Consider the following 27,597-nt stretch of genomic DNA (forward strand, 5'->3'; position numbering starts at 1 on the left):
CGCGGCGGCCGCAGACCCGCCGCAGCCAGCGCGCCGGCGGTGCCGTAGCGAGCGTGAGGGACCGGCGGGGCCGAACCGGGCCGGGCCGAGCCAAACCCGCCCGGAGTGCTTCCCCCCTTCCCGCCCCGCCGTACCCTGTCCCGTTTCGTCCCGCCGGCGGCCGCGGCCCGCCCCGCATTCTCCGCCGCATCAGGATGTCGGTGCCGGAGCCCGCCGGCGGCGAGGAGAAGCAGGCCAAGGAGGTGGAGGACGCCGAGAAATATTCCTTCATGGCTACCGTCACCAAGGCTCCCAAGAAGGTAGCGAGGCCGGCGGGGGCCGGCTCGGTGCGGGGGATCAGATCCCGGTTCAGGGGAGCAGCCTCCGGTTGTGGCGGGGGAGGACCCGCGGTTAGGGGGAAAGCAGCCCCCGGTTCGGGGGAGCAGCCCCCGCTTGCGGGGTAGGAGCTCTCTTCTCCAGGAGCACAGCCGCCGGCTGGGGCGGAGGGAGAAGGCTCCCGGTTGTGGGGCGAGCAGCCCCTGGTTCAGGGGGAGCAGCCCCCGGCTGCGGGCTCAGAGTCTCCGCTCTGGGGGCGGCAGTGGCCCCTGGTTGGGCGGACCAGCCCCGGTTGGCGTGGGGGATGCAGCCTCCGGTTCGGCTTCCCGGCTGGGGGGAGAATCCCTCGGTTGTGAAGGGGGGGGGGACCGTGATCCGGCTCTGGGAAGAGCAGCCCCACAGGTGGAGGTTTGTGCTGGGAGAACTGGAACTGATCCAGTTTGGCGGTAACTGGGAAGTGGGGGCTGTTCCCATTCAGTACCTCGCCATTGGTACCCGCGAGGGGGTTGGTCCGGGCTGGGGGTGGCAGGTATGAGCCAGGGGGCTGCTGGCCCAGTTTGGGGTGGGAGGGAAGGGCTTGGGTACTGGGGACAGAGGGGTCTGTACTGGGGTACAACCTGGCCCGTGTGGGGTGAAGGGAGGACCGGTACCGACAGGGCAGGTTCGGGAGGCTGGGATCAGGCTGGGTCTAGCTCTGGGGGCCAGAGCAGGGACCTCGGCTGTGGCATAGGAGTGCAGGAGGACAGGGTGACCCCGGGAAGGGGACTGGCAGGGGTCTTGTGGGGTGACAGTCCCACTTGTGTGGGACTGTGGAGTGACAGTGCTATGTGTTGGGGACAAAGCAGGGGGGACCTGTTATATGGGAAGAGCCAGGAGCAGCACAGTAGCTGTGGGTCACTCAGAAGCGTGGCTGAGAGATGTCAGAGTGTTGAGTTTTTTTTTGGGACAGGTTGTTCTGTTGGAGGTGTGGGTGGGAGCACATTTGGGCTCAGGAAGAGGCTGCCGAGTCACTTCAGTACCGCTCCATCCTTGAAGGCCTCACAGGAGCTCTGAGATCTCCCGGTGCTGCTCCCACAACCCTGTGGGATGCTCAGATGGCACCGAGGGTGGGCGAGCACTGGTCTTGCCACTGTAGCAAGGTGCAGGACCCCAGTGACCTGGGGAGCTGGCCCTGTGCTCCGGGCTGAAGTTTCAGTCCTGTCAGGGAGGCAGATCCATGTTCCAAGCACCACACAGATCTGTGCAGCTGAATATTGTGTTCCCCTCGGGGCTGCAGCCGCCTAGAAGCCGTGAATGCCAAGGCAGAGCAGTCACAGAGAATGGGCACATCCTCATTCTCTGGGGGAATCTCCCCTGCCTGCTCGGGCCACGGGTGGGATTGGGGAGCGTCTGACCCTTGGGGAAGGTCAGCTGGATTTGAGGCATCTTCTCTCTCAGGGAGCAGGGATTGGAGACCAGGCCCTGTTTATCTGGGCTATGGACATAGCCTGGAGGAAGGAGCAGAGGAATGTGGGGCTGGGATCGGCCTCTTCCAGCAGTGGCTCAGCACAGCTCCAACTCGGGGATTGTTTTTACCTTTTCATAACCATCGTCTCTGTCAGGGCGAACAGCACGAGGCTGCTCCGAGGGGACAGCAGGCTGCGAATCCCAGAGCATCCCCTGGAACCAAAATCTGTGTGGTAAAAAGGAATTGATGGAGCATCCTCAGAGCCAAGTTTGCCAGTGTCTCAGGGGGATGAGATGTTGTATCCCCAGAATTTTCTGCTGCAGACATAGCTGGTTGTGCAGCATGAGGAGCCTTGGTTGGACTCAGTGCCTGCTGCAGCTTTTCCTGGCTGGGTGAGGATATTGAAGGTGCCCAGAGCGACACACGACATTTGAGGCTGATAACATCAGCTGATAACATCAGAGATGGGGAGCGCGCTGAGCTGAGCTCGGAGAACAAATCGCTCCGGGCTCCTGTTTTCCTTGCCCGGCTAGTTCCTGCAAATAGTGCTGGGGAATGGCAGAGGCCTTGGCAGGAGGATGAAAGACTGAGGAAGGGAGAATTGCCATCCTGAGATAAGGATGCCTCAGAACAGGATTGCAATTAAACCATTAAAACTCCCTTCTGATTCCCTGCAAGTCGAAGTGACTTTTGTGCTGGCTGCCCTGGAGCTCCTGGCATGGTCAGAGGCCAGGGAAAGGGTGGAGAGAGATGATTTACCAGCATGGAGGTGGGGAAGATTGTGCTGTGCTGCTGAAGCAGGTCCCCCTGGGGTTTTTGGGCTCCTTGAACTTTGCCAGTGCAGTTTGGGTGAGGCGTTTGGAGAGGGAGAGGGTGGGAATGTGGCCAAGCTCAGTGCAGGCTCCGTCTCTCTCTGTGAATGGCGTTCCAGAGGAGCCTTAACTTGTGCTGGAGCTTGGGGAAAGTGCCAGTGTGAGCCCACCAGTATCAGCTCAGGACCTGCAGGAGATCTTGCATACAGCTGGAAGCACGCTGGCCCCATGGCTGCTGCGGAGAAATTGGTGTCTCCTTGTTGAAGGCACCTGGAGCTGGGAGCCAGCCCTGGCCATTGCTGTTCCCTCTTGTCAGGGATTTGTTTAAAGTGAAAAAACAGCAGGAGGTAAGAGATTAAGAGATTAAATACGATCAACTCCAGGTTGAAGTAGGAGCTGACTCAGTGGAGGTGAAAGGAGGAATGGGGTGGTTTTCCCCCAAGAGTTGGGATTTCCTGTCTCTGCTGGAGCTCTGTTTTCACTGCAGCTCGTGGGAATTTGGCTGTCAACAGAATAACCCCAGTTTGGTCTGAGCGAGGTGGTTCTTTGGCCAGGAGTGGTTTGCAGGCAGAGGTGAGCAATGCCGAGTTTTCCACCTTCTCCAGCCACTGCTGTGGTGTTGCTGGGGAAGGCTGGGAATGCTGAGGCTTGTGGCTTACCCAGGTTAAGTGAACATGGATGTGGAGATGATGATGGGAGAGCTCAAGGGCAGGCTGTGCTCTTCCGGATCCTTGTGTGCCATCACTGCTGCGTCTGGGCATCTGCTCTCCTGCCTCCCTGGAGGCTGCAGGTGCCCTTGGCAGCAGTTGCTTTCCCAATCCACGTCAGCCGGTCGGCGGAGCCTTAAACTCCCAGCCGAGCCAAGCTGTGGGTGCCCTGGAGTGGGAAGGACACAGCAAGTGCCACTGTGCTTGTGACAGGGCAGGGGGCTTGGCACGTGCTGTCCCTGTCTGTCACCTCACCCCTCTGTGTCCTTGTCCCGCTGGCATCAGTGTCTGTGGGGCTCCTCCACACCTGGGTGCTGGCAGACAGATGGATGCTGCAGACAGATCTTTCTCCTGCAGCATTCCTGGGCTCTGAGATGGGCTGAAGCCTCCGGTTTCGTTCTGGGGAGGTGAGTTGGGCGGCAGCTGCGTGCCCCACGCAGCCGGTGCTGGGTGCGTTTGGGTGGTGCTGTGCCCCTGCGGCTGCCGGCTCCGGCGGGATCCCGCGCAGGCTGTGGCGGGGAATGCTAATGCACAGCGCTGCAGCTTTGCGGTGGCAGCAGCCGGGTGCTGCCTGGTGTGGGGGTGGCAGAGATGGAGCAGGGAAAAGCTGGGGAGAGGGGGATGGAGCCTGTGGGGAGCTGCCAGCCCCTGGGGAGGGCTGGGTGTCCTCTCCAGAGCATCATTCCTGCTGTTGCTGTCTGCAGTGGCCTGCAGATCGCTGACCTTGCTGCAGCTGGCTGCATCCCTGCCCCGCACAGCCCATTCCCAAAGACCTGTTCCTGTCCCACTCTGCTCTGTCCTGACTCATCCCAGGTCCCTGCAGCTCTGCCAGGCTGGATGATAATAAACTACCTTCCCCTTCGGGCTGTCAGGGGCACGAGACTGCCCTTGTTTGTCCTGACAGAGCTCCTGTAGCCGTTTGTTTTTCCTGTCCCTTTAATTTTAATTCCTTAGAGTGGCTGCTCATAAATCCTCTGTGCCTTTGTCAGCCTGTCTGGGGCCATGGCTACCACCTCCTGCCCTGCTGTTCTGCAGGCACCATGCACCTGGCTCTCCTCATTCCTTTGCCCAGATCTTCACTTCTTTGGCTTCCTTGCTCTGTCACGACAGTTTTTTCCTTCTTATAATGAGGTGCCTGGGCTGGGATGAGTTGAACAGCTCATTGTCCTCTGTATGGATGTCCTGAGATGAGCCTGGCCTTCCCTGGGATGCAGGAAAACCCTAATAAGTGGGGAAAGAAAAAGCACAGGGGTGTTTGGAGTGGAGATGAATTACCAGGGCTTGGGGCAGCCAGGTCACTCCTGGTGCTGTGTTAAATGATAGAATCCTAATTTTTTTCTAAGTTGCTCTTGGGACCTTCCCGTTGTTTTGGTGTTTTGGAGGGTCTCCCTGATGTCCAGAGGGGAGGGTCTCCCTGATGTCCAGAGGGGAGGCTTGTCCTCCAGAGGAGGAGTCCTGGTGCCCTAGCACTGCAGCAAGGCCAGAAGACATTTGATTGAATTTTTGAACCAGAGAGTGGGGAGAAAGGTTTTGGGGGTCTGATGGGCACAAACCGTCTTCAAAATGATGTGCTAGAGCCTGTGGCTTTTGCTTCCCCCTTTTCCTCCTGCATCCCTGAAGGAGGCTGGGTTTCCACTCTTATGTCGGTCCTTTGGAGCTGGGAGAAGAGTTGGATATTCATTCTTCCCAGTCTTCAGAAGCACCTCTTGTCATCTTTTGATGGTGTGGGGATGGAGACCACCCATCCTGGGAGCCCCCTGCCCACGTGAGCAGCCAGGTCTGGAGTGTGGGAAGGGGCAGAGCACAGTGTTTTCTTTTGACCTTCCCCAAAATGCCAGGTTATCTTCTGCTGGGGACCGGCCTACCACAATACTTTTTTTGGGAACAGTTTTCTCCATGTTTTCCAGCCTGTGCAAATGTTGGAGTGAGTTCCTGTGCTCCCTGCTGGATGTTGAGGCCAGGGTATTTTGCTCTGGAAATCAGGTTTTCAAGGTCAGGTTGGTGTTGATCCTTTGCAGGTGAGGATCCTGTCTGTGTTGCTCTTCTGAGGAGTTGGTGAGTGCCTCATCCCAGATTTTGGAGCAGGAAAGGTGTGGAACTTCAGCACTCAGCCTGAGGGATTTGCTTTCGCCTGGCTGTGTTTTTATCATCGGGAGTTTTCCTGCAGGTGACGATTGCATTTGCTGAGGGCTCCTTGTGTTTCCTGCTGAGCCCTTTGACCAGAGCTGCTTATCTGGGGCCTCTGGCTCACCTTCACTCAGCACACGGTGGTGGCGTTCCAGGTGACTGTCCTGGGACCTGCTGGTGGCCCCGAGGGCCCACAGTGCAAAGGACTTTGTGCCAGAACTTCTCCCAGAGTGAGACTCGTGGTGAAACTGTGGGTTGGATCCATAAGGGGCTGGGAGAAGGGTCAGGGAGTCCCACCAAGGAGGACACCTCAGCAGGGTGTGTGGAGCCCCTTCTCAGGGAGCTGGACAATTCCTCAGCAGTGCCGGAATCCACTCTGCACCATCCCCCTCTGTCCACATCATCCCTGCAGGATTCCCTGGTGTGGTTAACTCTTGAGAATGGGTGCTCTGGGACATCTTGGTTGATGGCCCAGAGGTCCAAAGAGAAAGCTGCCATAGTTTGGGAATCATTTGGTTGGAAAGGACCTTAAAGCTCACCCAGTGCCAGCCCTGCCATGGACAGGGACACCTTCCACTGTCCCAGGTTGCTCCAAGCCCTGTCCAACCTGGCCTTGGACACCTGGCAGGGATCCAGGGGCAGCCACAGCTGCTCTGTGCAGCCGGTGCCAAGGCCTCCCCACCCTCCCAGGGAAGAATTTGGGCTGTTTTTTCACAGCTGATCTCCCCCCATGGGTTCTGTGCCTCTGAGAAAGCGGGATGCGGAAGCTGAGGCTTGTCCTGCCTTTGAGAAGCTGCCCCCATTGCCCTGTTGAGTTGGGCTGCTTGAACTGTGAATTTTAATTACACTTTGGGATCAATACGGTGGCCTTGGTAACGAGCTTATTGCTGCTGCAGAATCTGTTTACTTCAGGTTGGTGACAGCCAAAGGACTGAGGTGGCCGAGGACATGATGTTCCAGCTCCTTGAACAGGCTCCATTGTAATTCGGGTGAGGCTCCCGTGGCCCTCGGAGCTGGGTGCAGCTTCCCCTTGGCTGCCCCCACAGACCTGGAGCTGGCTGGCAGCACCCGTTCCTGCCTGGCTGAGGAGCTGCCTGGATTCAGGAGCCAGGATTTGGGTGGGGGCTGCTGGAGCCTGGTTTATCTATGTGGTGTGGGTGGAGGGAATCACTCCTTCTGGCCTTTTGGAGTGAGAAGAAGTGGGCAGCCTGGAAAAGGAGGGTCCTTGGGGCTTTGCCTTCCTGAAATTCATGTTTTGGTGTCCTCCTTCCAGATGAGGGTGAGGTTCAGCCTGTGTCTGCTGTTTTCTGCCTCTCCTCCTTTCGCCTCCCAACAGGGAGCCCCAGATTTCACACATTCCTGCACCGTGGGGAGAGTTTTGCATCCAACCTGGCATGTTTTGGAGCGAGAACATCTGGCTGATGCCTGTTGACCTTGGAGCCGTCAGCATCTTGCAGGCAGCACAGTGTCTCCTACATTAACTAACCCCTTCTCCAAATATTCTGTGAACTTGCCATCTCCACAAGGAAATCACTTCTATCCCTCCTGCCTCCTTTAAAAGAAAGGGGCTTCATGGAATCACCCTGTTTGCAGGAGAAGGTTGGCTTTGCTCTGACACGAGTCAGTAACCAGGAGGGTGATGTTTGTCCATCCTGGTGGTGATTCCTCAGACTCCTGAGCAGGGAAAAGCCCATGCTGAAGCCAGAGGTTTCTCCTGCTTTGCCTCTCAGCAGATGCATCAAAATCCAAGTAATTTCCAGGGCTGAAAATAGTCTGTTGGTAAATGAGGAATGGGCAGCTGTAGTGGAAATACCACTGTGAGATGCCTTTGGGAGTCAGGGCGGGGGGAGGATGGATTTCCAGTTTTCCAGAACAGGCAGCTCCTGTTTCCATGCTGATCCTGCAGGGTGTTTTCCCTTAAAGCTGTGACAGAGGGATGGAGGATCAGCTAAAGGTAGCTGAAGTAGCTGGAGCCGCTCCTGGGTGGGATTTGCTGTTTTGGTTTCTTGAAAGACCGGTAGAAGTCTTGAAATGCTGAGATTCTCCAAGGCAGTTTGGGGGGAGGAGAGGAGGCAGGTGGGGCACCCAGAGTGCCAAGTGGAGTGATTCCTCCCCCAAAACACAGGGGCTGCTTTAGGATTACGGAGCAGAACTTTGGACTTCTCAATTTGGTGGGTTTTTTGTGGCAAACCCTCCCTTCAGACCATGAGGTGTTGCTGAATGAGCCATTTGACCGTGCTTCCAAGTATTCCCTTGGTCTCATACAACAGTGCTTGGAGAGGCATTTTCTAATTAGTTTAAAAATTGATGCTAATTAAAGCTGATTCCCTCTCAGCTCTGACACACAAACACATTTCCATGAGCTTCCAGCTCTGCCAGCTGGCCCGTTGGAGGCCATCAGTCCTCAGATTGCCCCATAAGCTGCTGGAAGTGATTTAACCCACAGTCATGGAATAGTGGAATGCTTTGGGTTGGAAGGGTCCTTAAAGCTCACCCAGTTCCATCCTCTGCCATGGCTCCCAAGCCCCATCCAGCCTGGCCTTGGACACTTGCAGGGATCCAGGGGCAGCCACAGCTGCTCTGGGCACCCTGTGCCAGGGCCTCCCCACCCTCCCAGGGAAGGATTCCTTCCCAAGAACCCATCTATCCCTGCCCTCTGGCAGTGGGAAGTCATTCCCCCTTGTTCTTGCAAGGACATGACCTTGTCTTGTCGGTGCAGTTCTTCCAGTGTGGTAACTCCAGTTAATACTAATTATCCTGCTGCCCAAACACGTGCTGTGCCATGAGCTGGGTAGGCACTGGGGATGAATCCAGAGGTGAGAAATCCAGGATATCTTTAGACCAGTTGCTGTTTGCCCATTCAGGGGGTTTATGGGGTTAACCTGTGAGACATGACTGGAGTTCACTGCCCTGAGGGATCCCAGACATTGGACTTTTGCTGTTCCTGCCAGGAAGGAGATATCCCTCTGCGTTTCAGGAGATATCCTGCTCCATTAAAGCCAGGCCCAAGCCTTTCCCTCTATTCCTGCCGTCCAAGGACTAGATGCGTCCTTATCTGCTGATGGGGAGCTTTCCCTCTGCTCCTGCTGGAGCTCACCTTTGACCTCCAGGTGTTTATGAGGCAGGATTTATCCCCAGTTACTATTTAACACTCAAAATCACATTTCTTTTGTGGAATCCCTCCTTCTGTTTATTTTTCCTTTAACTGGCATTTGCAGTGATTCCCATCATGACTGAAATCTTGTGGTGATTCCCAGCCTATTAACCTTTGGAATGGATCTGTTTCTTTCCTGGTGTTTTTTTTTCTCTGCCGAGTTTTGGGATTCATGTGGAAGTCCTCTTGGACTCACAGAAACTTGGTTTGTTTTTCTTTTCCTCAATGCTTTACCCAACCAGCCTTTCCCTGGCAGTGGAGGATGGAGGTTGGGACAGGGCTTGGCTGGTTTGCTTTGCCAGCACCTCAGTGCCCTTTTATTTCTTTGCTGGAAGGAGTGTAAAGGTTTCCAGGTGGAGATTTGGCTGGGATTCCTGCTCAGGGAGTTGGCTGGGAGAATGCTAGGCAGGTCTGTGCCTCTAGGGAGAACAGCCTGCCCTGTGAACCCTCTGGGAGTGAGAGATACAGATCCAGGAGCACCAAATTCCACATGGCTGTACTTCTGTTCACAGAGCAGCACCCTCAGGAAACTCTTCCAGTTGTGATGTCTGAATGGAGCATTGGAGTTTCTTCTAAAAGTTGGGGGAACCACCAGGAGAAAGTTCTCCTCTTGCAAAGGCCACACCTGGAGCAGAAGCAGGTCCTTTTTCCTGAGGGTTGTTCCACTTCCAGCTCCCACAGAGCCCTTGGTGCTCAGGCTGCGGAGGATCAGCAGATGCTTGCTGAGCAGCTCTCCTGCTCTTCCAGCATCCCTGTGGAATGGTGGGGTGAAGCAGTGGGCACTGCTAGGGAGAATCCCCCACCTTCCCCTGGCCATGGGCTCTGCCTGGGGATTCGTTTGCTGCTGAGATGGTTTGAACTGGGAGTCTGGTGGTTCTTCCATGGGCCTGGCCATAGCCTCATGTGAATTTGTGCAGCCCTTTGCCGTCCAGGTTTGTGCTGCCACGTGTGACCAGAGCTTGGAGGTGGGAAAATGGGATGATTTGAGTCGCAGAGGCAAATTTGCCTCCAAACTCTCCCCTCCCCGGTGGTTTGGGGATGAGGATGGTGAGTCCTCTGGGTGGGAGTCTTGCTGGTCCTGATCCCCCATCCCTCTTCTCCGAGTACCTTGTTTTTCCTTTCCTTCCATCCTTAAAGAATCCAGAAATACCCTTCCAGTCTGGATAACCTCACAAGAGAAGAGCCCTAAAACCATCCCTGTCTGCCTTGCTCGTTCCCACACCAAAAATCCGTGTCCTGTTGGATGGTGGAGCAGGAGCTGTGTCCCCCTGTGTGTCCCCTGTTTCCAGCCTCATGTCTAGACACTGTCCTGTGGGAACAGGGGCTGGCTCTTCCAGCCTGGAAGCGGAGCAGAGGGGGCCTGAGGACAGGGCAGCCAAGTCCTCTAAACAAACCCAGCGCCCTGGCATGGCCGCAGTGGGAATGGGGCCAGCTCCAGGGGCCAGCACAGGGACACACACTGGGAACATTGGGAACCTGCAGCTGGCGGGTTTGGGATAGCCTCAGTCCCTTGTTGAGGGAGGCAAACATGTGAAACGTGGCAGTGGCTCTTTTCTCCCCATCAGGAAGCTCAGGGTCTGCTCTGGGAACTGGGTGGCTGTGAAAACAGCATGGAAGAGTTCCATCCCTTCCCTGAGGAGGTGGCTCAAGCAAAGCTGTTCTCTCTTCTTCTTGACCTGGAATGAATACTGGTTATCTGACCTTTTTCCCCTCTGCTGATGAGGCTGAAGAGCCTCATTCCCTGGGATGCCTCTGCCCTCCCTGGATGCTGTGGTGAGTCGCTTCTGCAAATAAGTGGATTAAAACAACTTGTCCTTTAGAAACGCCCGAGCCAGCTCGTCCTCGGGAAAAACCAGCAGCTCTCCGGGAGGGAACGTCCTTCTGTGGGTAAGGAATCCTTGGAGACTGAAACCTGAAGGTGCCACTCTCCAGGTGGGCAAAACCCAGCCCTGCCCTGAGCTGCTCCTCCCGTCTCATGTGGGAGCGGGGCTGGTGAGGAGGAGGATGCTCGTTTGAGCTGTAAAACATTCCTAGTCTGGCTGAATTTCCAGGAATGACAAAGAAATGATGAACTTAAAAGACAGGTCACGTCAGGGCTGCCTTGGCAGTGTGGACATCTGGCAGTGCCCTCCCAGCCTCTGCCAGGGAGTTTTTGTTTGGGAGAACACATTAAATAAGGGGAACTGACTGCTCTGAATAGTCCTCATCCCTGCTGCTGGTTTTCTGCAGCCAAAGAAAAGGTCCCAGCACTCTGGATCCTTCCAGGCTTCCTCCTGGGAGGGCAGAAGTGGGTTGCAGAGACTCTTCTGCTTTATAGGTGGTTGTGTGGATGTAGGAAGATGCTCTGCTCCCATTTTGCTGTTTCTCCCTGGGCAACTGTGCTGTGTCCTCACATCCACGGATGTCAGACTTGGAAGTCTGGAGGGTTTTAGATGGTTCATTGCTTCCCGCTTATTTTGGGTGATGTGCAGAGCCTGCTCCTGTCCCTCCACCGCTTATCCAGGACAGAAGTGGCTGGGAGGGCACTTCTCCCATGGCTGTGTATGTGCTGATACTCACGTTGTCCCGAATAAAAAATTAAAATAATAATAGTGAAAAAAGGATTGCTGAGGCAAACCTGGGGGTGCCAGGAAGAGAGCCTGAAGCTGCTTCCCAGCCCGTGTCCTTTCCCCTGTGGAGCCTGTGCATTGATGAGCTGCATCAGCTGTGAGTTGGTGGATGCTTTCCAAATTCTCTTTTCCTTCCACAACCTGCTCCCGCTCTCCCCCAAGGCTGCATGGGATGCAGTCAGGGATGTGTAGCACAACAAAGGAGCTTAAGCATCCTCTCTGGAGCTGTTCGGGGAATGGAAGAAGTGTTAAAATGCAAAGTGGGATTGTCATGTGTGAGAGGGACATGCTGGGCTCACCTGTGCCTGGGGTAAATCCAGCTGCATTTACAAATCCCTCTCCCTGGAGCCAGGGAGTGGAATTTTCTTACTCTGTCAGCTCCAAAAACTGCTCTTCTGCCTGACCACTGGGAAAGTCCTTGGGATCAGCCATGGAGGATGGCACACCCTGCAGTCACGAGCTGCCAGTTTGGTGAGATGGTGCCAATCCAGACCTGCAATCTGTTTGCCCTCTCTGTGTCGTAATAATCAAACAAATGAGGCTGTGTGTGCTGGGGACACTTGTGCTGCTGGGTTTGGCACTGCCCCACCAGTGTTCTCACTGGATCTATCCTTATAACCTGGAGAGAAGTTTGTTCAAGCTGGTCTTTCAGCTGCCTGCTGGTTTGGGGTGCTCTGGGCAGTGTGGCCAAATAGGGTGGGTAAGGACAATGCTGCCTCAGCCCCAGCTGCAGCCCTGGAAAGGGTGGTTTGAGCTAAAAATGAGTGGCTGTTGTTGGGAAATGGCAGATCTGCCTGGGAATGGGCACAGTGGCAGTGGATTTCCCAAAGGGAGAAAATGTCCTCCTGGCTTGGCTGGTGTGACCGGGAGCGGGCAGTGTGCAGCGATGCTCTGGAAGAACTTGGCAAGAGATGGTGGATCCTGCTGTTTTCCTGCAGAACGTATCCCAAAATCCCTGCTGTTCCAAGTGAGGAGTTCCTCATTTGGCCCCTTCGGTCTCCAGCCCCATCTCCTCCTTTTCCAGGGCAGTGATGCTGAAAACCCCTGGCTTCATTCCTGTGCAGAGAAATGGGTGCTGTCTTGTTTTCCCTCCTTGACCATGAATTTCTGGGATGAAAAAATATTTTCCTTGCTCTTAAACCCTTGTGCTCCACCCGGTTGGAAAAGCTGCTTCCAGCAGGATGAAGTTTGGGATGCGATTCGTGGCTGTGCTCTTTGGAGCTGGACAGCCTCAATCCCGCTCAGGCACAGAGCGCTGACCCGCAGCCCCCGGCTGGGAATGCCGTTCATTCCAATTCCCATGACAGGCAGAGGGATTAGGAGATTTTCTCTGTCTCCTTAATGCAGCTCGAGCGCCCGGCACGTGGAGGGCACTGGTCACGCACCTCTGCTCCAGTGCCTGTCCGACCTCCCTCCGCTCCCTCCTCGCGCTGCCGGACACAGCGGTAATTTCCTGGGCTCAGGGGGGTTGGATGTTCGGATGGTTTGTTGGATTTGGGAGCTGTTCATGGTGTTTGATGATAATTTTAGCCAGGGCAGATTTTGCTAAGCTGGGGAGTTCAGCTGAGCCCTGGTAAAGCCATGGCAGGGATTACTGGGGGTAATTCAGCACTTGGTTTGTTTAGCATTTGCTTTTTCTCTACCCTTGGATTCAACCCCCTCATTCCCATGTTTCTAAAACTGCTGTTTCTCTTGCAGAGTGGGGTTGTGCCTCAGAGCTGGCTCAGCACTCACAGCTGGAGCCCTGAAGGGGAGATGCATTGTGGTGTGGGATGTTGTGGGACTGGGGAGAGCAGTATCCCTCTGTGCCATCCTCTCTTTTCCACTGCATTCCAAACGAGCTTTGTTCCATGAGACCATCCAGGCAGCACGTTTCCCTGAAGGGAATTGCACTGTCCCGGAGCTCACTCATCCTGGATGCTGCAAGCCAGGACAGATCTGCACCCTGGGCTGGAGCACTGTGCCTTATGTTTTTTCCCTCCTGGGTCACCTCTTCCCTGGAAGCTTTTCCCTGAGATAGAGAAAATTCCTCAGCTACCACTTTATGCTGTTTTAATGGCAGCAGCTGTTTTATGGGGCATGGTTTTTATACCCTCTGGTTTGATGAGCTGCCAGAGGAAGAACTTGGTGTGAAGGCATGGAAATCTTGTGTCCTGAAATTGCTGATACTTTTTCCTCCTTGGAAGTGCCCATGAGCCACTGGCACAGAAATGCCACAAACCTATCCTAGGCTGTCTGGGGAAGATTGATCCAAGCAATAGACCTTGAACAAATTCCAGCACCATCATTCCTTGTTGGGAAACCTGCCAGCTCCAGCCATACACCCTGAGCACAATGTTGGTGCCTGCCTGGAAGAGCTTCTCCTCCTCTTATCCCTGGAACCTTCTTTCCTGTGGGGATGGGGGTTGTGGTGCCCTCTGGATCTTCCTCCTGCTCTCCCACGGGGATGGAGGTTGCAATGCCCTCCAGGTCCTCCCTCTGATTTCCCACGGGGATGGGGGTTGTGGTCTCCTCTGCATCCTCCCCCTGCTGTCCCGTGGGGATAGGGTTGCGATGCCCTCCCGATCCTGCCCTCTGCATCTTCCCTCTGCTCTCCTATGGGGATGGAGGTTGTGGTGCCCTCCGAATCCTCCCTCTGCACCAAATGACCTCAAACAATTGCAAAACCAAACCTGCTGTCTCTGTTTATCACTCCCATTCCTTCCACTAATACAAACTGAAGTAATTTGCATCAGAATCCAACTGGAGTCTGCTGGGAAGTCTGGTTGGAAGCAGGTACTGGACTGTAATGTGTCCAGGATGGAGGAGCTGGCTGGAAACCTTGCAGCAGGAGCACCCACAGGAATGCCTGGGATGCTTGGCTGGGTGTGGTGATAGATCTGATCTGCCACCAGTCAGTTCCTGGAAGAGATGCTGGAGTCCCACATCATTCCACCTGCCCTCCCTTGGGGTGAGCCATGGGTTTTGTGTCCCCTTTGTCCCTTCCCAAGTGGAATACCATGCTGCTTTTGGCCCATCTGCTGGGATTCTGCAGAACTATGGCTGCTTTCTCCAGCCCAAAAAGCTGTACTGGTGCTGCAGCTGCCCCAGCTCCAGCCTGTGCAGATTCCTCCTTTCTGGAATGGGTCATTTCAACTAAATAGTTTCATTCTTCTCTCCGAAGCCTGTTTCCTGCATCAAAGCTTTCAGGGAGCTTTTGGGATGGCTGTGGCACAGAAAACCCCTCCTTGAGGCCACTCTGGGCTGTCTCTTTCCATCATCTTGATTTCTCCAGGACTCCTCTCGAGGTCTCCTGGGTCTCGGGGATGCTTTGTTAATCCCACTCCCTGCCATGATGTCTCATCCCTGTTAAATGGCAAAATTAAATCCTGCAGTGACGCGATCTGAGGGAAGGGGCCGTGCTGGGGTTCTTTGTCAGGGTCTCCTGCATGGCAGCGGGGAGGGGGCTGCAGGCTGGATTTGCTGCTGCTTTCCCTAATTCCCTTTCATCTCCATCGCCTTTCTCTGGCAGGAGCAGCAATAGGGCCCTTTGCTGGCTGCTCACTCGGGGCGAGCGCAGCAGCTGAGCAGTTTTGGGTTATTTTTCCTCTCTTTTTGGCTCAACGCAGCTACATTTGATGAACTGGTGGAAGGTGCTGGAGCCTTGAGTTGCCTCTGGCTGAGAGAGGTGGCTGTTTTGGGGGTTCTCTTCCAATGGAAACATCTTGTCCTGCAGAGGAGGCTGAAAGCCAATGCAATGTCAACTTCTTTTTGTTGAAATGTTCTCTCTTGCTGAGGTTTTTTTCCTGTGCTTTTAGTGTCAGTTTTGGAAGGATGTGCATTGTTTTTAACCTGCGGGATGCTCTGCCCCTGGGGAAGAGCCTGGAAGCACCAGGGATCTGTAGGGACCACCCCAGCTTTCTTGCTGCTGCATTTTTGGGCAGAAATCTGCTGGGATTGGTTGGGGCAGGGGCTGTGCGAGCAGGGGCTCTGCCTCCACGTGGGATGTGGGTTGTACAAGGAGTGTGATTCCTGAAGGAGCCTCAGGGAGCTGGGAATGGGTTAAAGGGGATGTTTCAGGGTGCTCTTTTTATCTTCAGATGTGTCAAATCTGCTTTAACCTTGTGGTGACAGTTGTTCAGGCAGAGGAAGGGGTTTAATTTTTGGCATCAGTAGCCTTGTATTTGGTGACGTTAATTTTCGTGGACTGAAGGGATCCGTGGGTCCCTGCAGCTTGGGAAGGTGTCGTGCCCTAAGGATCACCTCCTGATTTAGCACTTCTTTCCTTTGCTCCCAGCAAATCCAATTTGCAGATGACATGCAGGAGTTCACCAAATTCCCGACCAAGACGGGCCGTCGGTCCCTGTCCCGCTCCATCTCCCAGTCTTCCACCGACAGCTACAGCTCTGGTAGGTGCCAGGTCCTTGTCCTTGGGTGTTCCTGTCCCAAACCCAGCGTCAGTGCTGCAGTGAACGTGCTGCTCACACCCTGTGGCAGGATTTGTGCTGCTGTTTGTACTTGGACGCTGAGGGAACGATTGCAGGCGTCCCCGAAGCTCAGGCATTGATTGCCAGTTGATAATCCTGTTACCTCTGGGTTGTTTTAGAGAAAAAGAGTGCAAAATTCCTTCAGGGCGTCGGCTTTCATTAGGAAACTGGTAGTTTGAGCCATGAGTGAAAGGTGGGAAGGAAACCAGAGCAGAAACCTCATGGGGTAGGAGGTTCCTGGATTCATAAGGCCTGGCATAACACTCAGTCCTCTTTTGGTTTAGCTGCCTCGTACACGGACAGCTCTGATGACGAGGTGTCCCCCCGAGAGAAACAACAAACCAACTCCAAAGGCAGCAGCAACTTCTGTGTGAAGAACATCAAACAGGCAGAGTTTGGGCGCCGGGAGATCGAGATTGCTGAGCAAGGTACAAAGTGGAGTGTGGGGCTTCTGGGGCTTGGGACGGGTTCTGGAGACCAGGAGCTGAGCATTGGCAATTCCCACTCCTGCTGCAGCCTTGGATATCCTGGTTTTCCCCCAAATCAGTTAGGGAAGAGCGAGATGTGCCAGCAAACGTTGGTGCTGTGTCCCACCCCTTTTCTAGCAGGAGCAGAGCTCTTGCAGGGTTTAATGTTTTGTTGGCTTTGGATGGACAAGGATTTTGCAACACCTTCAGAGAGATGAAAGCTGAAAATCCCAACCCCTTCCCCTGGGGCTTGTGGGAAGCTGAGTTACCATTTCCAGTGGGGTGATTGGGTAACTCTCCTTTCCTTTTAGAAGGTGAAGCTAATCCAGGCAAATTTAGAGCAGCTCTTCCGAGATGTGGCAGCTCTGTTTTCAAGTTCAGGTGCTTCACCTGCTGCCACAGGACTGGTGGCTGTCTTTAGGTGCCTTCCCCGGGCAGTGCCAGTCCCAGACTCCTCCTTACCTCTCTCCTTGTCCCTTGGTCAAGTGACAAATGGCACTGGTGTTTTGGTCCCGTTTTGCACAGACCTGCCAGGCCAGGGATGAGGAGTTTTCTCCCTGCCTGTGTAACAGCTACAGCACAAATTTTTGGGGCTGGAGGTATCCTGGGAGACCCCAAAAGGCAGAGAGGGGACCCTCTGGCCTGAACCAGCATTAAAACCTCTCTTCCTTTTGCAGACATGTCTGCTCTGATTTCGCTCAGGAAACGAGCCCAGGGGGAGAAGCCTTTGGCTGGAGCTAAAATCGTGGGCTGCACCCACATCACAGCACAGACTGCGGTGAGTGGCTGCTTATTTGGGGGTTCTGGGGTGGGACATCAGCTTTTCCCTGGGGAAGAACTTGATCTCTTCAGAATGGGAGAAGGCCCGTTCAGTAGTCCGGAAGTGTTTCAGAAAGGTTGTGCTGGTGGCATTTCCGCAGGGCAACGTTTGGTTCCTATGCCCATCACTGCTACCCCAGGCCTGCCCTCGTGCCAGGGGCATCCCGGGGCATCCCTGACGCCTGGGGCATCCCTGCTGTCCCGCAGGTGCTGATCGAGACGCTGTGTGCCCTGGGAGCGCAGTGCCGCTGGTCTGCCTGCAACATCTACTCCACCCAGAACGAAGTGGCCGCGGCCTTGGCAGAGGCTGGTGAGTGCGGCCGGGCCAGAGCCCTCGCAGCCCCTCCTGCCTCCCTGGCCTGATCCCAGGGGAAATCTCCTAGGGAGCTTCGTCTTTTCCTTGTATCTATTTCATTTAATATGTATCTATGTTTTATTTATAGTTATATTTTATAGCTAGAAATATTTTATAGTTAGTGTATTTTATAATTAAAATGATATGGTATCTTGTATAAATAAAATGATAATGTATTTTATGTTTATAGGTATGTATAAATATATGTACACTTACATAAAATATGCAATATAAACGTAGGAATACATGTATAGATATTTATACAATGCTTATAGATGTGTTTTATATAAAATATAAATAAAAGATATAAAATGTAAACAAATAAAATAAATAGAAATAAATATAAAATCATAAAAACATTAAATATATTTAAATTTTGTATTTAACCATATTTTAATTCTATTTTATATATTTTTATACTATTTATTATTAATAGTATTGTTTTCTTATTATTTATTTTTTGTTATTTCTTTGGTTTTTATGATATATTTGTATCTTTTTTTTTCTTTTATTTTCTATTTCTATTTTAGGGAATTAATATTTTTGGGGAATATCTTCTAGGGAGGGATGGACAGGTCTGATCCTGGTGTGGGCTGAGATGTGATCTCTGCATGGCCCCTTGGCTCTCGTGTCCGTGTGTTTCTGGAGTTGGCCAAGCAGGAGAGAGCTCTGCCAAGCCCAGCAAACTCCAAGGATGCTCCTGTTCTTTCAGGTGTTGCCGTGTTTGCCTGGAAAGGGGAGTCAGAGGATGATTTCTGGTGGTGCATTGACCGCTGTGTTAACGTCGATGGCTGGCAGGCCAACATGGTGAGGAGCCTTCTCCAGCCCTTCCTCTTCCTCCGCCAAGTGCCCATGGGGTTCCTCACCCTTCCACCTTGGGGCTGTTCCTGGGGGCCTGCTGGTCTTGCAAGGGCCTCGTTGAAGGGAGGCTTCTGGAGAATGGCAGCTAGAGAGGAGCTGGGAACAGCCATGGGACTGTCAGGAGCTGCAGAGATGATATCCTGAGCTGACACATCCCAATGGCAAGGGAACAGCTCCCGGTGGAGCTCCCACGAGCCAGCAGATGGGACCTCTTTCCCCCTCCAGGAGCTGCTCCAAGCTGCTCCTCTCCCAGCACAGCTACCGTCTGCCCTCTCTCAGCTGGGATCATAGTGGGGACCTTTCCCTTGCCAAAGCTGATGTGCCCCCATGGTCTGTGGTCACCAGTGATGTGTCTGTGGGCCATGACACCTCCCACAGCCTCTCCTCTCCCATTTGCTTTCAGGGCATGAATGCTGTGGCGTCCTGAGCTCAGCCTAGTTAGTTAGTGCTGCCTGTGGTCACCTTTCCAGGCTGCAGAGCAATAGCAGAGGCAGGAAATCCTGTTAGGATCCAGCAGCTCCATGCAGGGGTAAGGAATCTCAGTGTTTTGGAGGAGACCCCGAGTTGCAAGCACGGGGGGAAACCCAGGAGTCCTGGTCCCCAGGCCTCTGCCTGAACAGCCCTGCAGCAGTGCCTGAAGATGCTTCTCCAAATCATTTTCCCCATCCTGTCCTCAGCCAGTGCATTTGCCAGTGGGAGGCCTGACTGCTCCCTGTTCTGCCTTGCCTCTTCTCTAGATCCTGGATGATGGTGGGGACCTGACCCATTGGGTGTATAAGAAGTACCCCAGCGTGTTCAAGAAGATCCGAGGGATCGTGGAGGAGAGTGTGACCGGCGTGCACAGGTGGGAGCTTTGGGAAGGCAGAGCCGGAGATCTCAGGGAGTCGCTGCTGTCTGCTCTGACCTGCCTCTGCCCTCTCCCAGGCTGTACCAGCTCTCCAAGGCTGGGAAGCTCTGTGTCCCAGCCATGAACGTGAATGACTCCGTCACCAAGCAGAAGTTTGATAACCTGTATTGCTGCCGGGAGTCCATCCTGGATGGGTGAGTCCAACCCTTTTCCCCACTGGCACTTCCACACAGGTGGGTTTGGCTCCGGCTGCTCTTAAGCAGAGATCAAGCTCTGGTGCTTTCACCTGGTTTTGGGCTTGACTGATCCCAACACAGGTCTCTCTCTGTCCCCCAGCCTGAAGAGGACCACGGATGTGATGTTTGGAGGGAAGCAAGTGGTGGTTTGTGGTTATGGGGAGGTGAGTTCCGTGAGCTGTGGTGCCCTCCCCCAGGCTCAGCATCCTGCACTTCCCTGTGCAAAGGCCACTCGCCCTTTACTGTAAGGAGTAGATCCAACCTGGTGAGCGATAACCAGGGAAGTCTTGCTGGAATCTGCTGGGAGGGTGGAGATCAAGGATCAGATTTCCCAGGTTGTTGCAGATTAACTGGGCTGCACAGCCGGCAGTTGCTGGGACACACTGGCCTGAATTATAACTACCCACGGGTACTCCCATCTGCTGTCCCTGGCCCAGGTTCAGCATCCAGCCTGGCTGTCACTGAGCAGGGCAGGCGGCTTCTCCCTGAGAATAATACTCTGGCAGAGGGGAATTGTACCATGAACTTGTAACTGATTCTACCCTGGAAGAGCTAGAGCTGGGAGCCGCCACCTTCCCTCCATCTGTGCACGTCCCTGTGGGTGTTTATCTTCCAGCACTGTGCAGGGCCTGGCAGGAGCTGCAAAGGCTCTTCCCAGCAGGAACTTGCTCCCTAATTTATTTAGGCACCAGTGGAGCCCAGCTTTGCTCGACCAAGAGGCTGTGCTGGCTCTTGCCGAGGGCTCTGGGCTGGTGCCTGGTTCTCCAGCCAGGAGTTGGGCTGGGTGGTGGTGTCTCCAGGGCCTGTCCTGAGCTTTACTGGACTTCTTCAAAACAGGAGTGTCACAGAATCATAGAATCCCAGACTTCCGACCCATATTTGGGTTGGAAGGGAACTTAAAGCTCATCCAGTTCCACCCCCGGCCATGCACAGGGACACTTTCCACTAGACCAGGTTACTCCAAGCCCCCTCCAACCTTGGATACTTCCAGGGATGGAAGAGCCACAGCTTTTCTGAGAATTCCATTCCAGGGCCTCCCCACCCTCACAGCCAAGAATTCCTTCCCAATGTCCCATCCATCCCTGCCCTCTGGCAGTGGGAAGCCATTCCCCCTTGTCCTGTCCCTCCACCCCTTGTCCAAAGTCCCTCTTCAGCTCTCCTGGAGCCCCTTTAGGCACTGGGAGGGGCTCTAAGGTTTCTCTGTAGCCTGCTCTCCTCCAGGCTGAACCCCCTTAGCTCTCCCAGCCTGTTCACCCTGAATGGTTTCCCCTTCGGATGTGAGTTGGAGTCCCAGTTTGCCCTGCCTGCCTGTGTTCAGTAGACCCGAGGCTGGAGCTGGGTGATAAGCAAGGGTCTCTCTCGAGATGTTTTTGGTCTGGCACCTTGCTGGTCAGAAAATGGGGCTGAGCAGAGCAGGTGCAGCACAGGCAGGTGTTGGCGTAGGTTGGTGTTCAATTTTGCTTTAATTTTCCACTGAGGAGAGGGAGCGAGTCCGAGATGCTGCTGCAGGAGCCTTGTGCTCCCTGTGCTGATGTGGCAGCATGGGATGGAGGATCTGCCCCCTGAGGAGTTCAGGATGGCTCTGAAATCCTTTAGCTTAAAGGCAAGGGGGCACTGTGTACTCCTCTAGGCTGTCTTTAACTCCTGCATGGAGAAAGGCTCTTGCAGTGCTGGGGCTGCACAAGCTGTGAGAGCACTAGGGTGGGAAATCTCCTGGCCTTGGACACTTCCAGGGATGGGGCAGCCACAGGTTCTGTGGGCAGCCTGTGCCAGGCCTCCCCACCCTCACAGGGGAGAATTCCTTCCCAATATCCCATCTATATAGGATATTGCCTTCTGGCAGTGGGAAGCTGGTGGTCTTGCAGGGGGAGCTGGGCTTGTGGCAGTTGTGCCACTCACCAGGTACATCCTGGGCTGCTCCTGGCACTGGCAGGTGGCTGGGATGAGGATCCTTCAGCCTGGGATGGGCTTGGGCTGTGTAGGGAAGGGACTGTAGCACTGGTGTGTCCGTGTCCTGCCTCACTGTGATCCTTTTGCCTTGGCAGGTCGGGAAGGGATGCTGTGCTGCCCTGAAAGCCCTGGGAGCCATCGTGTATGTCACAGAGATTGACCCCATCTGCGCTCTCCAAGCCTGGTAAGGTGTTCCCGTCTGCTTGGGAGTATCTATCTGCTCTTCCAAACCCTACCTGAGGCTGGAGTGGAGCCAGGGGGATCTTTGGCTCATTTTGGAGAACATGCGCCTCGTTGGGGTGTGATGGGGAAGGGCTGGGGCAGCTTTCAGGGATGGAGTACCGGGCAGAGGATGTTCACTGGCTGATTTGGGGAGGCTGCTCAAGCCTCTGTGCCACATGTTCCTGGCTCCTCTGACATTTCCAAGAGTAGGTTGGACACCCCAACTGTTGCACAGCCCTCCCTCATGGCACTGGTGTTCCTGGAGGGGTAGAGGAGAGCCTGGGCTGCTGCCAGAGCAGTTTGGAGCTGCTGAGATCCCACATGGCCTGGGGCAGAGAAGGAACAAGCTTCTCCTCCTCATCATGGTCCCTATTCCCCTTTTTTGCCAGCATGGATGGATTTCGGGTGGTGAAGCTGAGCGAAGTAATCCGTCAGGTGGATGTCGTCATCACCTGCACAGGTAGGGGTGACAAGGCTGGAGCAGGCTGAGGAGCATCATTCCCTAGTGGGGTCTTGAGGGAGCTGGGAATGGAGAGGACTCTTCACTGCAGTGTGCTCCTAATGTTCCACAATAGCTGGGCTCTGCCAGCAGCTTTTCCTCTGATTCCCTCTTTGAGCACAGTCCTGGCCCAGAGCAGAGAGACATCTCGGCCACATGTTCTCAGTGTGTTTTGGGATCTCCTAGAGCCTGCTTAATTCATGGGAGCAAAGATCAAAGATTTGGGCACTGAAATGGGCTCCCCAGGGAATGGTCACGGTCCCAGTCTTGCCAGAGCTCAAGGAGTGTTTGGACAACGCTCTCAGGCACAGGGTGGGATTGTTGGGAGTGTCCTATGCAGGGCCAGGAGTTGGACTTGATGACCCTTGTGGATCCCTTCCAGCTCAGGATATTCCATGACAGCACTTGTCCCCCACGTTCCCTGCTGTCACAGCCGCAAGGGCTCATGTCCCAGTGGAAGTTCATCCGATGCTACCCCAAGCCGAGCTTCTCTGACTCAAGTTCAGGGACGGGGAACCCAGAGGGTTTGTGTTCCCACTGCTGTGGGATCAGCTGTGCCCTCTGTGCCTGCAGGGAACAAGAACGTGGTGACCAGGGAGCACTTGGATCGGATGAAGAACAGCTGCATCGTGTGCAACATGGGCCACTCCAACACTGAGATCGACGTGGTGAGTGCCGGCGCTTCCGGCCGTGCCCACCTGCCGGCTTCTGCCATGACTGCAGCCTCTTCCTCCTCCTCTTCCAGACCAGCCTCCGGACGCCGGAGCTGACCTGGGAGCGGGTCCGCTCCCAAGTGGACCACGTCATCTGGCCGGATGGGAAGCGCGTGGTGCTGCTGGCTGAGGTGTGTTCAGAGCTGGGCCGTGATGCTTTGGGCCTCCATCAGGAAGTCACGGATTTAGCCAGGTGGAAAAGTGCTGGGAGGAGCTTCAGGGTTCAAAAAAGGGTTTTTTGATTTATTTTATTTATTTTTTATTTCCTTTTCTTGAGGGTGGGTGTGTCATATCCCACATGCAGCCACAGAGGTGTCATCTGGCTCTGTTCTTCTGAGCCGGGATTCATCCCACTCAGCCAAACCCCATCTGTGCAGGGTTTCCCAGGCGTTGGGTGGCTCCTCTTCCCACAGGAGCTGTTCTGGCAGGAGGAGGGACTGGCTTTTCTAGGGACCACAACATTCCCCTGCCTTGAAACGAAGGGTTAAGGTGGAAACTGGAGCAGAATTGAAATGCTCTGGTTCCCTGTGCCCTTATTCCCTGGTCCCCTGTGCAGGGAGGGGGTGGAGGTGAATCCCATCTGGAAACTCAATTTGGTTTGGATTTGGGAGCACGTCCAGCTCCGTGCTGACTCCTCCTGCTTCCTCCCAGGGCCGTCTGCTCAACCTGAGCTGCTCCACGGTTCCCACCTTCGTTCTCTCCATCACGGCTACCACGCAGGTCCGTACACGGGTGGGGCTCTGCACGAGCCTCAGGGTGGGGATGGCTTGGAAGGAGCTGGGAACACACTGGGATTGGTCCTTGGGATGGCACCACTGCCAGAAATACCATTTTGTCTGGGCTGGAGTTATTGCTGGTGTGGACCCAGTGTTTTGGGTACAGCAAGTTTTGGGAGAGCTTTTCAATGAGTGGTTTTATGGCACAGATCCTGCTGGGCTGGAAGGCAGGTTTAAGCCCCCCTGAGCACAGGTTTAAGCCCCCCTGAGCACAGGTTTAAGCCCCCCCAGCACAGGTTTGAGCCCCCTCAGGACAGGTTTGAGCCCCCCCTAGATGGGTTTAACCTTCCCCAGCACAGGTTTAAGCCCCTCTAGCACAGATTTAAGCTCCCCCAGCATGAGTTTAAGCCCACGGAGCACAGGTTTGAGCTTACCTCAAAGCAAGGCTTTTTTGAGGCTGGGAACACCAAGGGAACTGGTGGCACTGGGAACACTGAGGGGATTGATTGGAGTGGGAACACGGAAGGGACTGGTGGCACTGGTGCTCGTGGGGAAGGACAGCCAGGCTGGCAGCGGGGAATTCCCTTGTCCTCACTCCGGCCAGTCCAAATGGACAGGGACCAGGCCTCTCTTTTGGACTTGGTTCCCAGCACTGGAAGCCAGCACTCGGGGGATGCAGCTTCATCTCTCCTGAAGGAATGATCCTGGTTTTTGGATGCTGCCAGTTTCTGAGGAGCAGCCCCTCCTTTCCCACGTGCTGCCGCAGCTGTGTGGTTTAAGAGGAGAAGAGCTGCTAACCCTAAACCTGGGGTTTTTCCCTGGGGTGTTGAGCCCAGATGCTGCAAACAAGCTGGGTGGCATCTGATCCCTGCTCTCTGATCCCTACCGTGGGGTTATGAAGACCCAGAGAGGGATGTACCTGTGGTGGGAGCCTTTCCCTCAAGGCATGTTGGAAATGGTTGCGCTGTCCCTCCAGCTCCCAGATCCTTCTCTGCCTTTGGGAGCTTTGTGCTGCCCAGGTTGGTGGCCGTTCCTGGCTGTTCCCAGCTTATCCCTGTGCTCTCCACAGGCTCTGGCTCTGATTGAGCTCTACAACGCTCCCGAGGGCCGGTACAAGCAGGACGTTTACCTGCTGCCGAAGAAGATGGGTGAGTGAAGGAACTGACTTTTCCCTGGGGAATCTGTGTGCCAGCAGTGTCAGGAGAACTCAAGCCTGGGCTGAGAAACACTTCCAGAGGGACAGTGACTTCAGGGAAAGCACCAGAGGCAGTGACCTTAAAATACATGTTGTTATTTGATGTATTTTCCTTAGTGTTCTGCAGCATGGGAGGCATCCCACATCCTGCAGCCTCCCTTCTCTGGGATTTTCCATGCCCTCCTTATGCCTTTAGGGGCACATCCAGCCCAGGCCTGGGCTCAGCTCTGCTTTGTGTGATGGTGAATCTGGGGTGCTGCCCAGCCAGGCCTTGCAGTCATCACCTGCCCATGTTGTGGTGGGGAATGTGGACCCCCTGATCCCATTTTCCCTCTTCCCAGACGAGTACGTGGCCAGTTTGCACCTGCCGTCGTTCGACGCCCACCTGACGGAGCTGACGGACGATCAGGCCAAATACCTGGGACTCAACAAAAATGGGCCTTTCAAACCCAACTACTACAGGTGAGAGCTGCTGGGCCAGGAGCTCCCAGCTCCTCATGGGTTTGGAGCTCTGCCTCCAGCTCCAGGGTCTCCAACAGCAGAGGGGTGTGGAGCTGCTGGACCGTGTCCAAAGGAGGCCGTGGAGATGCTTTGAGGGCTGGAGCTCCTCTGGGAGAGCCGGGAGGTTCCCAAGAGAGCTTAGAGTCCCTTCCAGTGCCTAAAGGGGCTCCAGGAGAGCTGGAGAGGGACTTTGGACAAGGGCTGGAGGGACAGGACAAGGGGGAATGGCTTCCCACTGCCAGAGGGCAGGGATGGATGGGATATTGGGAAGGAATTCTTGGCTGTGAGGGTGGGGAGGCCCTGGCACAGGGTGCCCAGAGCAGCTGTGGCTGCCCCTGGATCCCTGGAGGTGTCCAAGGCCAGGTTGGACGTGGCTTGGAGCAGCCTGGTTTGGTGGAAGGTGTCCCTGCCCATGGAATGAGATGGGCTTTAAAGTCCCTGCCAGCCCAAACCAGCCTGGAATCCCATACCTGGGGGAGCCCCTTGCCCTGGCACAGCAGCACCTCCCACGTCCCTCACTGTCCCTTCCTTCTCTCCTAGATACTGACGGGACCATTTCCATGAAGGACCAGACCACACAAGGCAACATTTGAGAGATTATTTTTAAAAATCATTTTTATTTTGGTTTACCTTTTTTTTTTTTTTTTCTTTTTCCCTTGACCACCACCAGAACCTGTTTTTACATTTTATCAGTGATTTTAAGATCAGGTTTTCTTTTCTCCCCCTTCTCCACGATCACATCCCTGTCTGATCTTGCCAGACAACCTGGGATTTATTTGCTTCTTGCTTTCATGTGGCTGAAGCCGCTGATTCCCAGCCCTGGCTCCAGGAGGGGCTTTCCCTTTCCTGCTGTTCCAAGGGCACTTCATTCCTGCAGCGATGGTTTTTTTTTGGGCTTTTATTTTGTATTTTTTCCCACCTTTCCAGCCCATGTCGGTCTCAGCCGGGCTCCCTGCGGATCCGGAGATGCTCTTCTACCTTATCTTCTATTTCTTTGTGTGGATTATCTGCAACTTCTAAATTGCCTTAAAGAGCCCAGTTTTAGCTGCTAGATCCCTGCTCCGGGTGCTTCCTGGGAGCAGAGTGGCCTGCAGGACACCTGGCAAAGGGGGGTGACTGTGCCCAAGCCCAGCCCAGGTCCCTGCTCTGAGGTGGCCCAGGTTTGGTGGCCGCTGGCCTGGGTTTGCTGGCCACCTGGGTCCAGGGGAGTTCAGTGTTTCAGGGTGCTAATCTGAATCCGGATGGGGGTCGCTTTCCCAGCATTATCCTCATCTCTCCTAGGTTTTTTGTTTGTTCTGGTTTTTTTTTTAGCCAAACTGCACCTTAATTGAGTTTTAAACTTTTTTTTTTTTTTCCGTTTGTTTATTTGTTTTTTCCTTCCTCGTTTCCTTTTTTGATCCTCACAGAGATGTTTTAGAGGGCGGGGATGTTTTCAGATGTTTTAAAGAGGAAGCACTGGGGACGTGGCCGCCTTCCCATCTCCCTCTGGGAAGCGCCGGGTGGTGTTGAGGGTGGCTGGGGGGGTTTTGGGGGTGTTTCACTATTTTTTTTTTTGAGCTGGATGCAAAGATGAGCCTTCCCCATACCCCAGCCTGGCCTCTCTGCTCCCTGCTGCTGTTTTCCTCACCCTCTCCCCGTGTGCCCCAGCTGCTCCCATCACCTCCTCCATGCCCTCCCTGCTGGCGTTTCCCTTTCCCAGCTTGTGCTGGGGTGTGGGAAGTTCCTTCCAACCCACTGAGGTTCCTCTTGGCTATTTTTATCCTCCCCAAATCTCCTCTTCCTTTCCCCACCCAAGGGAGGGAAGGAGCTGCTGGCGCCTCCCGGATCATGGAGCTGCTCCTTCCCCCTTCCCAGGGATCCACCTGGACAGGTCCTTCCCAGGGAATTTGCAGATCTGGGGGTGCAGAACTCCTTGGGGGGCCAGGAGATGGGAGAGGTGCTGGTGGCTGAGATCATCCCAGTCTCATCCCCTCCTCCGTGTCCTCTGACTGTTCCTCTTTCCCACCCTGCCTGCTCTCCTCCTGGACGGTCGCCCCATAGATTTTGGGGATCACTTGCCTCGCTCCCCCACAGATCCTGGGGATCACCTGGGTCCCCTCCACCATCCCTCAGACCTCACCGGGGACAGCTTAGCGAGCTGGGATGGGCGTTGGTGGGAAGGATCGGGAGCATCCCCCGTTCCCTGTGAGCCCCCCACGCCCGGGGGTCCTGGCCCCTCCCCCCCCACCCCGTTCCCACCCATCTCGGGTGGAATCTCAGTGCGAGGGCTCCATGTCTGGATAAGCCATGGTGGGGGAGCCTGGGGGTGATGGCGGCGGCAGCGTCGGGCCGGGAGCGAGAGGTTTATTTTGTATATGAATAATTTTTAATGAATGCAATATTAATCCTTGCAGATGAGCAATAAATCATTAAAGTCTAATTAAACTATTAGGAAAAATGAAGTACTTTTGGTTGTGGGTGGTTTATTTGGTGCTTTGGGAGACCTTGAGTTGTTTCCGAGCCCAAGGGCAGGGCTGGAATCTCCCTTTGGCCACCTCGGGATGGGGATTGGGTCCTGCCAGAATTCTCTGAGCATTGCC

At 54.6% G+C, this 27,597-nt stretch overlaps 1 protein-coding gene across 4 annotated transcripts; it reads left to right on the plus strand.

The window, feature by feature from the left end:
* On the plus strand, positions 1 to 27,459 carry AHCYL1 (adenosylhomocysteinase like 1). Of its 4 annotated transcripts, none has more exons than XM_048328007.1 (17): positions 1 to 299; positions 15,448 to 15,559; positions 15,922 to 16,065; positions 16,782 to 16,882; positions 17,131 to 17,233; positions 17,991 to 18,085; positions 18,877 to 18,983; positions 19,064 to 19,180; positions 19,323 to 19,386; positions 21,268 to 21,356; positions 21,784 to 21,854; positions 22,467 to 22,561; positions 22,639 to 22,737; positions 23,258 to 23,326; positions 24,392 to 24,470; positions 24,859 to 24,979; positions 25,559 to 27,459. In XM_048328007.1, exons 1-17 carry the CDS (start codon positions 195 to 197, stop codon positions 25,563 to 25,565), a joined length of 1,578 nt encoding a protein of 525 aa, XP_048183964.1. In that variant the 5' UTR covers positions 1 to 194; the 3' UTR covers positions 25,566 to 27,459. The 4 variants fall into 4 exon arrangements, with proteins under 4 accessions (XP_048183964.1, XP_048183965.1, XP_048183966.1 ...); XM_048328009.1 differs by lacking the exon at positions 1 to 299 and adding an exon at positions 3,470 to 3,688; XM_048328010.1 differs by lacking the exon at positions 1 to 299 and adding an exon at positions 12,432 to 12,616.
* Positions 27,460 to 27,597: the final 138 nt, after the last annotated feature.

Source organism: Corvus hawaiiensis, chromosome 24 (assembly GCF_020740725.1).
Source record: "Corvus hawaiiensis isolate bCorHaw1 chromosome 24, bCorHaw1.pri.cur, whole genome shotgun sequence".
Classification (NCBI taxonomy): Eukaryota; Metazoa; Chordata; class Aves; order Passeriformes; family Corvidae; genus Corvus; species Corvus hawaiiensis.

What these genes read in the sequence shown, in the direction of transcription:
- AHCYL1 (XM_048328007.1), top strand. Translation starts at nt 195, where the DNA reads ATGTCGGTGCCGGAGCCCGCCGGCGGCGAGGAGAAGCAGGCCAAGGAG. An exon ending in AGTGTGACCGGCGTGCACAG is followed by an intron (nt 18,984 to 19,063) that starts GTGGGAGCTTTG and finishes GCCCTCTCCCAG; the next exon opens with GCTGTACCAGCTCTCCAAGG. An exon ending in GCGTGGTGCTGCTGGCTGAG is followed by an intron (nt 22,738 to 23,257) that starts GTGTGTTCAGAG and finishes GCTTCCTCCCAG; the next exon opens with GGCCGTCTGCTCAACCTGAG.